General features: G+C 37.8%; 1 protein-coding gene across 1 annotated transcript in view; it reads left to right on the forward strand.

The window, feature by feature from the left end:
• The window catches only part of NEK10 (NIMA related kinase 10), a 271,988-nt gene that overhangs the window by 220,170 nt on the left and 40,326 nt on the right, over positions 1 to 11,492 (forward strand). The window contains exons 30-31 of the mRNA XM_044678880.1: positions 531 to 568; positions 721 to 861. Coding sequence (XP_044534815.1) covers positions 531 to 568; positions 721 to 861 — 179 coding nt within the window. The remainder of the gene's footprint in view (positions 1 to 530; positions 569 to 720; positions 862 to 11,492) is intronic.

The raw sequence follows: 11,492 nt of genomic DNA on the forward strand, positions 1-11,492 counted from the left end.
CATTAGGCTAATTGCTGGGGATACAAATATAAAAAGCAAGCGTACCTGCCTTTAGAGAACTTAAATTCTAGTAAGCAAAGACAATGCAGAGAAGGCCAGGGAAGGCTGTTTTGCTCTGGGAAATCTCAGAGGTGGTGAGTGCCAGGGGAACTGAATGATCCATCCTTTCTAGGAGTGACTGGAGGGGAGGAAGGGGGTTGAGTTGATTGTTATTTTCTGAGCTAGAGGTAGAAAGTGGGTGGGGAAAAGGACATTATGAAGATGGCAGAGATGGGCTGGGTTGGGGCTAGATTTGGTGAGCATATATTTACCAACAATGGTAGAAAAGCCAGCTGAGGTGCCTAGAACTGCTGAACCAATCCTGAGCTGGTCATCATTTTTCAAGGTGCCCAGGCTGTAGGTTTCTGTAGCGTGCAGTGGCTTGTCAATGTTGCTGATGTGGGACAAAATTTTCTACTACTTACGAGGTAGAGCTTAATTTTCTCCAGCATCGAAATATCGTGCTCATTAATATTCATTCTTTTTCTCAGGGAATACTCTGGAGGAATAGGATCAAAACCAAGACCAGGTAATTTAATATTTATATCCAGCAATATGTATAAATAATATGTTATGCTATCTGTGTATATAGATTACATATGCTAAAAAATTTTAAGCCTCTTCCAAGTACGTTGCCAGTTGTGTTATAGTTTTATATCTTTCCTCCTTTTATTTCTTCAGCTTTGCTGCCTCTTGACCTGCTTCTGAAAGTGCCATCACTCATGTTCAGGGCCCACGTTAAGAAAATAGAGGCCTCGTTAGTGACAGGGTGGCAGTCCCATAGCCTTCCAGCTGTGATTCTTCGCAATCTAAAAGATCATGGTAGTACTTATTAGATCATTTTGATGTCGAGCGAACAATAGGAGAACGCAGAATTATAGTTGGGCCAGAAGTATCTGAATGATCCTCGAGATGCCATTTGAATAGGAACAGCAGGAAAATGCCATGATGGTGGTCCATCCTTATGAGGGTTGCGATTCAGTGGCTGCAAATGCTTTCTGGGTTCACTTATTTGATGGAAAGATTACAGGGTATTTCTCCATAATTTGCATTTCTGCCTTTGGGTATCGAAGGGGAGGGGATGTTAACCAGCTGAACTATTGGCACTTTAAAGGGCACCTGCTAACCCCATCTTACATGCATTTCTTTGCATGTATGGATTTGACCAAACTCATATTGTACCACTGTTATGGGATGGTCTCTTTTCCCATCTATTATTGCCCTTCTGATGGATATTACTGGCCCTCTCTATTTGAATAAAGCACCCCATATCTTCTATAACTCAAGAAGCTTGAGATTCTCACTGATATTTACATAGAGTGATTTAGGTTCATGATTTGGGGGGAAAATGTTAATTTTCTTCTGTTTATGATCACCACAAATAAGATTGAAAAGTTCTAAATAAAAATCAAGGTTTTAATATAACTACTGAAGCTATGATTCTACCTTTAAGGTTTGAATCTAGGTCTGAATTCCATTATTTTGGTGAATGGGAATGATACTTTCTATGAATAAATAAATTCATATAAACATGTTTATATATAATGTGTAAATACATAAACATAGATTTCTACAAATAAATACAATTGCTATAGAAATATACATATGTATATGCTTATATATTATGTGTGTATATAATATGCATATATTACATACCTCTATTTATTTACGTATCTATTTCCCCCAGTTTATCATTTTTATTACCAGTGGTGGAATACAAACAAAACAAACTTAGATGTTTCACGTAAAATGCTGGAAATCTGAACGTGATGTTAGGAATGGGTTGTAGGACAATTGATTTCTAGTTCAGGGTATCTTTGTAACTAATTACAGTTCAAGATGATCATCAGATCGTGCTTTAAATTATCGTATTGACCACTAGGTGGTTCAGTTGTTTTGGGCTAAAAACATAAGCACAACCCCAGCAGGATGCTTCACCTGGTAAGATGAAAGTCAGTTAATCGTTTAGCAAATCTTTATTAAGCGCCTGCTGTGGATATCGGTGTGGAAGGAAGGCAGCTGGGTGGGCACCGAGGCAGCCTTTGGGAAGCTAACAGAGTATTGGAGCAAACTACTTGTACCTACATCCCTAAATCTATACAAAAATCTACGTGAAATAAGACAAGTGAGTTGAGGGAAGGAGAAGAGGAAGGTGCGAGCAGCTGGGGAGGATTGGGGAAGACCCTGTCGAATGGGGCCCTTTGGCTTTACTTTAAAGGAACCTGGGAATTCTAAGAGGCAAAGGAAGGTGGGGAGGCTGTTCTGGGCACAGGAGGCAGCCCGAACAAGGGCCCAGAGGTAGGAGATGGGGTCTCATGGGCTGGCTGGAATGTAGACTGTGTGAAGAAGACCAGGGCATAGAGTAGGGCTAGAAAGACAAGCGAAGCCAGCTTGCAAAAAGCTTTAAATAGAACGCAAAAGGGTTTCCATTGGGTCCTAGAGACATAAAAAGGAGCCAGCTCAGTTTGCTGAGCAGAGGAATGACATAATCTGTGCTTTAGTAAATGGCTTTGCAGCTGTGAGATTCATGGATTGGAGAGGGAGAGACTTGACACCTTTTGGGAAACTATTAAAACAGCTTGATACGTTTCCTGACTGGGTGAAGCACTTTATAAATAGGATCTTGGGGGCAGCTGAGTACCTCAGTGAATTGAGAGCCAGGCCTAGAGACAGGAGGTCCCAGGTTCAAATCCAGCCTCAGGCACTTCCCAGCTGTGTGGCACTGGGCAAGTCACTTGACCCCCATTGCCCACCCTTACCACTCTTCCACCTATGAGACAATACACAGAAGTTAAGGGTTTAAAATTAAAAAAAAAAAAAAAAAAAAAAAAAAGGATCTCATCTGATTCTCACAATGACCCTGCAGGGCAGAGGCTGTTATCTCCATCCTAGCAAGGCAGACAAGTGAAGTGACTTGCCCAGGGTCATACACTAATAAGTGTCTGAGGCTGAGTTTAAGCTCAAGTCTTCCCTCTGAGCCCATATTCTATCCACGGAGCCACCTGACAGCTTAAGGCACAGGCTGATGACGGCCTGGACTATGGAGGCAGCCTTATGCAAAGGGAGAAAGGGAGACGGGGACCCACCAGGAGAGCATGTCATGAAGGTTGGACCCCCGGGCTGAGTGGGCATGAGGCTGGCTGCTGAGGCCGGAGCCTGGGTGACAACAGATGGTGACTGATTGAGAGCCAACAGAGAAGATCAGCAGAGAGATTTATGGTGCACACACAGACACACACGCAATTCACAGTTCTATGTCCAACTGATGTCCAACAGAATAATCAGATTGTTTCTCTTGAGACAGATGCCGTTAGTCAAAGAGTAGACAGTATTTTTATTTCTACAAAATGAGAGAAACATGTCTTCTCTTGAGGCTTTAATCAAATCATTTACATGCTAGAGACATTCTCATTTAATACATTATAATCCCTAAGGCCAAAATCCTCATACTTGATAATCCTTAATGGCAAAATGAGATAATATTTGTAAAGGGATTCATACAGGGCCTAGAATCCAGCAGACATTCAAAATATGCTTTGCTTTCTCTCCTCTTTCTTACTAAAATAAGTGTTAACTTCAGATTTTCTTTAAAAATTATTTCTTTGAGGGCAGCTAGGCTCAGTGGATTGAAGGCCAGGCTTAGAGACAAGAGGTCCTAGGTTCAAATTTGGTCCGAGATGCCTCCTATCTGTGTGACCCTGGGCAAGTCACTTAATCCCCATTGCTTAGCCCTTACCACTTTTCTGCCTTGGAACCAATGTTCTAAGACAGAAGGTAAAATTTTAAAAATACCTTCTTTTTTAAAAAGAAATATTTTTGATATTAGATTAGATTAAATATTAGATGATAATTAGTAATTATTATGTTAATAACTATATTATGTTATATATTATATACTTATTTATAATAATTATAACAATAAATAAGATTAAATATTTGATATTAGAATATGCTGTCTAAGCCTTTCTTGTATCCCCAAGGCCAAGCATTACATAACAGTACATAACACAGAGTAGGTACTTAACAAAGGTATATTTGTTGACTTTGATACTTTATTATTTTTTTTATTAAAAACATTTTTTTAAACCCTCACCTTCCATCTTGGAGTCAATACTGTGTATTGGCTCCAAGGCAGAAGAGTGGTAAGGGCTAGGCAATGGGGGTCAAGTGACTTGCCCAGGGTCACACAGTTGGGAAATGTCTGAGGTCAGATTTGAATCTAGGACCTCCTGTCTCTAGGCCTGGCTCTCCATCCACTGAGCTACCCAGCTGCCCCCAACTTTGATACTTTAAAAGTTGGTGGTGACCCACAAAATGTATTGATATAAATGCTTCTCATTTTTAATATTCTGATTAAATGTGACTCTCTGGTAGATTCACCCTTTTCATTTTTTACAACTGAAGTAGCTAAAATTTTAATTAATTAATTTTATTTGCATTGTGTTTATTGATATATATTTTATTTTTACATAAATATTTTATTTATTTATTAAAATGAGTTTTGCTATTGAGATAGATACATTTTTATTCATCTATTTTATTTTATTTTTATACAAATTTTTTATTTATTAAAAATAAATTTTATTATTGAGGAAATTTGTTTTCCTGCATGCTTGTCAATCCACAGGTTCTACAGAAGCTTCTGCCAGCTCTTTCTGGCTTGTCTGCTTCACACTATTACCCCCTATATGGAACCAGTCTAAAAGAATCTGTACTGGATAGAGATCCATTCTGACACTATATCTTTTTTTAAATTTTAATTAATTTATTTTTTTAGAATATTTTTCCATGTTTCCATGTTTCATTTTCTTTCCCTCCTCTCTTCCCTCCACACTCCCAGAATTGACAAGCAATTCCACTGGGTTGCACAAATGTTGTCACTTGATACCTATTTCCATATTATTCATTTTTGCTAGAGAGTGATTTTTTTTAAAGCCTACACCCCAAATCATTTATCCATATATACATGTATTAAGTGATGTCATATGTTTTGCTTTTGCATTTCTACTCCCATAGTTCTTTCTCTCAATGTGGATAGCATTCTTTTACATAAGTCCTTCAGGAGTGTCCTGGCTTGTTGCATTGCTTCTAGTAGCAATGCATAATGTTTTACTTTCTGTGTACAATGTTCTTCTGGTTCTGCTCATTTCACTTTGCATCAGTTTGTTGAGGTTCTTCCAGTTCATATGGAAAGCTTTCAGATCATCAATCCTTACAGCACAATAGTAGTCCATCGCCAACAGATACCACAATTTGTTCAGCCATTGCCCACTGGAGGGACACCCCCACATTTTCCAATTTTTACCACCACAAAGAGTGTGGCTATGAATATTTTGTACAAGTATTTTTACTTATTATCTCTTTGGGGTGCAAACCCAACAGTGGCATTGCTGGATCAAAGGGTATGCATTCTTTTAAAGCCCAAATTGCCTTTCAGAATGGCTGGATTAATTCACAACTCCACCAGCAATGCATTAGTGTCCCAATTTTCCTACATCCCCTCCAACATTTATTGTCATATTGGCCAATCTGTTAGGTATGAGGTGGTACCTCAGCATTGTTTTAATTTGCATTTTTCTAATTATTAGAGATTTAGAACACTTTCTCATGTGCTTATTGATAGTTTTGATTTCTTTATCTGAAAACTGCCCATTCATGTCCCTTGGACATTTGCCAATTGGGGAATGGCTGGTTTGTTTGGTTTTCTTTTTGGATAACTGACTTAGCTCCTTATAAATTTGAAAAATTAGACCTTTGTCAGAGGTTTTTGTTATAAAAATGTCCCCCCAATTTGTTGCTTCTCTTCTCATTTTGGTTACATTGGTTTTGTTTGTACAGAAACTTTTTAATTTAATATAATCAAAATTACTCATTTTACATTTTGTAGTGTTCTCTAGACACTATATATGCTAATGCTTTAAATTTCATGTAGATCAATTCCGTGTTTTACCCCCATTTAAGAGGGCACCACAAAGGAACTGGTAGATGTGATCTCACCTATAGGATAGCAGATGATAGGACAGGAAAGGACCTAAAGGGTCATTTTACAGATAAGCCACTGACAGTCCAAAGTTTGGAAAAGCCTTGGCCAAAGAGAAGTCACGTGGTAGTGAGCAACAGGACTGGAATTTGAATTTGGGTCTTCTCTTCTTCACCACTCTTATCAAGTAGCCTCTCCATCCAAAATATTCCTTTGGGTTATTTGTGCTCATACAACAGTGTTATGACCCTGAAATGAGATGATGTAGATATAAAGTTTTTTCTTCTTCTTTTTCACATTTTTTTAAAAACCCTTAACTTCTGTGTATTGGCTCATAGGTGGAAGAGTGGTAAGGGTAGGCAATGGGGATCAAGTGACTTGCCCAGGGTCACACAGCTGGGAAGTGTCTGAGGCCAGATTTGAACCTGGGACCTCCCGTCTCTAGGCCTGACTCTCAATCCACTGAACTACCCAGATATAAAGTTTTAACAACTTTAAAGCACAATAGAAAGGTCAGCTATTATTATTAGACCAATATTATAGCATTTGGTGCTCCGATAAATAACTTCAGATATGCCTTAAACTTTTCCACCTTGACTTTTCTAGAGATTTATCAAAAAACAAATGCAAAAGGGTTGCTTGGTAGCACAATGAATAGAGAGTCAAGCCCGGAGTAAGGACCACTCATCTTCCCGAGTTCAAATCTGACAAGTCACTCAACCCTGATGGCCTCTAGAGTGCTTAATAAATACTTGAAAAAAAAAAACCTAAAGAAAAAAATAGAATGAGTTTAATAAATGTCCTTTTGGCTTCCTGCTAAATTATTATTATTATTAATAATGATTTACACAAAAACTTTGTAAGCCTTAAAGTTGTATGTAAATGCCAAGTCTAAATATTATGCAGTTGTATGGTGTTCCGTGCCAGCATCCAAGTGTAAATACAGTTTAAATTTTCCCTCAGCACGTTATTCCATAGAGACCCATCTAAAAGCTAAGGTGGAAGAGAGGATGAGTTTATCTAATGCCCTTCTGGCTCCTCGCCTAACTTCTTTTAAGCCAACTCATTTGCTTGGCTGATTTATTTTGCACATATATACATCTTATTAATTTTAAAGTAGTCTTAGGTAAATTCATTAGTCCTTACTGAGCCGATAATTAATTTATATGCCATAATTCAGAAACTTTGAAGCCTTGGCTTCCTATATGCTTAATTAAAGTTTTGTGATTTTTTTTTGTGCCAAGAAAAAAATCATTGACTTCTTTGGTATTGTGAAAGAAAAAGCTTAAGAAATTTCAAAACTCCTTGGCAAAATTTCCTCTAAAAATCTTTACTGGATTACAAAACCACATCTGTCAAAAATGTTATTGTGTTCTAACCGTGTGCAAGGCCCTTTGAGGGAGATGGAGACAGAGAAACATCAGGGTACAATGGGGAATGCATTGTCTATGGACTTGGGAAAGAACTCGATTAAAATCTCATCTCTGAAGCTTAATGTGACCTTCAAATCACTCAACTTCCCTGGGCCTCAGTTTCCTCAAATGTAAAATGAGGGGTTCCACTGGTTGGCTTCTGAGGTTCCTTCCAGCTCTAAAGCAATGAATATATGTAAACAGACCAAATGTTAAATAATAAGGCTACAATAATAAAATGCAGTGATGATAGAAAAGCTGTCACAAGATCCTGCTGGGATTTGTTCCTAAGCCTGTTCTACTGACAATAAATACTGAAAGTCAGAGGTAAGACACTTTAGCATTAGCAGTTCAAATTTTCCTCAGACCCTTAGCTATGTGATCCTGGGCAAGTCACTTTACCCCACTGGCCTCAGTTTCTTCATCTGTAAAATGAGCTGGGGAAGGAAATGGCAAAAAGCTCCAATATCTTTGCCAAGAAACCCCCAAATGGCATCATGAAGTGTTGGACATGACTCAAACAATTGACAAACAAACATGTTTTAGTATTTGTTAAAAACAACAACAACAAAAAACACCTCCACATTGATTGACCCAGGATCTGGGATGTTGGGGGAGAGGCTGATTAGTTTATTGAGACTGACAACATTTCATTTACTTGTTCTAACAAGTTCTGACAACACCTGAAGGCAAGTCGCCAGACTGGTGGAGGGGATTCTGGTTTTCTCTTTCTCAAATCAAAATAGGAACTCTTTAATTTCCCGGCTATTAATTATGATATTTTTTATTAGACACTGAAGAATCTATTTTTAGACTTGTCTTTTGTTTATAAAGGTCAGTTCTAAATAAAGCAAATTGAATTCAGTTCCTGTGTAGTTCAAATGTCCATTACTCTGACTTACTTACTTGGAGGAGGAGTCCTCCAAAAATCTTCAGGTTGAGTATCAAAATAAGTATTTGATATTCATTTTTTTAAAAAGCCAGAGCTTCTGTTTGATATCCCATTAATATGCATCTTTCACATTTTTAGAACATGGAAATCTTTGTAGTATCTTGGTAGCATCAGACTCCAAACTGAAATACCCCAGCACTTAAATATAGTACTCTATGTTTTATTAAGTCTATACTGGTCCTTGGCTTGTCTTACTATTATTTCATGGGTCTCAGTTTTTTCTCCTCAACCCAAGGAACCTTATTTTATACTTCTTCATCACCAAAAGCACCAAACAGAATGTGGAACACACACTAGGTGCCTAATAAATGCTTGTTAGGTTTAATTGAATAGCAGGCACTTGAGAAAAATGTGTTGATTAAGGTAATAAGCCCAAAGACCTTAGAGATTTTCTCCTTTTTTGTGGAGAAGGTTAGAATTTGGAGTGGAAGAAATAGTCCTAAGACTTCAAGGAGACTGATTCTATGCTAATATTAAAAATACCAAATAAGATCCAAATATATGAGTTAAGTGCCTTAATACCTCTGAATACTGGGCATAGCTTGTTTTCTTTTGTTTTGTCCTCATGGAACAACTTGGAAGAAAACTGGCCTCTTCCCCATATTTTAGGGATGAAGGTGAATCAGGTTGACTTTTTTTATCTATTTTAACACATAACCAGAGCATCCTGACCGTATAGAACAATGACAATTGTCATTGTCACTGGAATGAGTTTCCACATCAAGAAAAATCCCAGGAATTCCATTCTGAGTCTCTACTTCTTGCCTCGCAGAACTGGAAAGAGAAAAAAGGCACAGCTGGAAAAAGCACATTTTCCAGAACCCAAAGAATTAAATCATCAAATAAAACCTGCATTTCCATAGACTCTGTAGAACTAAAAGAAAGAGCTGTACATGAAAGGATGGGTCTTGATTATAGAGTGCTTATTTTCTTAGTTGTTCAGTCATTTTTAATCATGTCTTCCTGACCTCATTTAGAGTTTTCTTGACAAAGATACTGTAGTGGTCTGCCATGCCCTTCTTCAGCTCATTTTACAAATAAGGAAATTGAGGCAAATAGGGTACAGTGACTTGCCCAGGGTCACACAGCAAGTAAGAATCTGAGGTCAGATTTTAACTCAGGTTCTCCTGACTCCATATCCACTGTGCCCCCTAGATGCCCCTCACCTTAGATTTTTGTTATTGCTCAGTCATTTCAGTCATGTCCAACTCCTGATGACCCTTTTTGGGGTTTTCTTGGCTAAGATACTGTAGTGATTTGCCATTTCCTTTCCTTACAGATAAGGAAACTAAGGCAAACAGAGTTACTTTTAACTCTGAATCTATGTGATAATGAAGGCACCATTCAATTGAAAAATAATAAAAAATAATAATAGCTAGCATTTTTTCAGCACTTGAGATTGGGAAAGCACCTTCCAAATATTATTTTTGTCATCACAACCACCCGGAGAGGTAGGTGCTTTTATTATTCCCACTTTATAGATGAGAAAGCAGGGGCAGACAAAGATTAAGTGACTTATTTTTAAGGCTGTTGAAAAATTTATTGAAATAAATTATCTATGCCTACATGTTTACTATTCCATCCCTTTCCCAATTACCTTCAAACAACCTGAAAACTTGTCGCTAAAAAGCTATGTTACATACCTTATTTTTTTAAACCCTTGGCTCCGAGGCAGAAGGGTGGTAAGGGTAGGCAATGGGGGTCAAGTGACTTGCCCAGGGTCACACAGCTGGGAAGTGTCTGAGGCCAGATTTGAACCTAGGACCTCCCGTCTCTAGGCCTGGCTCTCCATCCACTGAGCTACCCAGCTGCCCCCTGTTACATAGCTTATAAGTCCTCTATCCACTACACCACGTAGCTTTCTGGTTTCCTCATCCATTAAATGAGAGAGAGATGAGATGGTCTCGTAGGCCCTTTTCAGCTCCAATTCTGAGATCCTGTGTTTTCTTAACTCCCCTATTGGTTTAAGTGAAGTTTTTTAATCATGCCAAATGGGAAAAATCTATGGAAAATTTTTAATAAGTTGGCTGTCATAGGATAGAAAACATAATTTACTTCCACAAGAACTCCATCCCTTCTCACCGTGATCGGGAGACTCCTGGTTCCTAGGAAGCGAAGGTTTGGTAGGACGGTGAGCTGATCTGTCTTCTTTTTGCAGATCACATTTGGCCATTCACCTGTCCAGACTAGAGGAGCCCAAATCTCTCACTCTAATTGCTATCTAAATTCCCGTTCATGGGATGGGCCTTTCAGTCTCAAAAGACGAGATATGTGGAGTAAACAATTCCCTAAGTGTCAATGGCTAGCCAGTAATTCAGCAACTGTCCTAAGATCTACGTGCTTTTGATATTCTCGTGCAAGATATTTTAATATATTAATTATTATATTTAATATATAATAATTATATATAATATAATATTTAATTATATAATATATAATATAATAAATAATATAATGATTATTATATATAATATATATAATTAATATATTATTGAAAACTCACTGCGATAAAAGTGTAAACTCATCAAATTGCTCAAGTAATCCTGTTGTATTGCTGCTTTCTTTTTAGGTGATTGGATTATGTGTTTTCTGCATGTTTATTACCAACTTAATAACCAGAGGCGGAATAACATGTTAAAGGATAATAATTTTTCTGCCCCCTAAAGAACACTTAGCTCTCTGTTTTCCAAAAGAAAAGCTATTTGGCGAGTCCAATTTGCTCTGTCCTTTAAAAGATTCACTCGATACCACATCCTATATGGGTTCATTATTGTTTAAAAAGAAACTCAGGCTCTGAATTTTTTTATTCAGGATGTAAGTGAAGAATCCAGAATATTATAGGGTTGTGTTTTTTTTAAAGACTTGAGTCTTCTTAGCATAGTGCCTGGCACACAGTAGGTGCTTAATAAGTATTTATTGATATGATTGATTGATTTACTCATAAATGAAGACCAAATACATAAGGCAATTTTTGGTTGTAAGAAACAAAAGTTAGGGGCAGCTAGGTACCACAGTGGATAGAGCACCAGGCCTGGAGTGGAGAGGACTTGGGTTCAAATCTGACTTTGGATACTTCCAAGCTGTGTGACCCTGGGCAAGTCACTCATTC

This window comes from Gracilinanus agilis, chromosome 5 (assembly GCF_016433145.1).
Source record: "Gracilinanus agilis isolate LMUSP501 chromosome 5, AgileGrace, whole genome shotgun sequence".
Lineage (NCBI taxonomy): Eukaryota > Metazoa > Chordata > Mammalia > Didelphimorphia > Didelphidae > Gracilinanus > Gracilinanus agilis.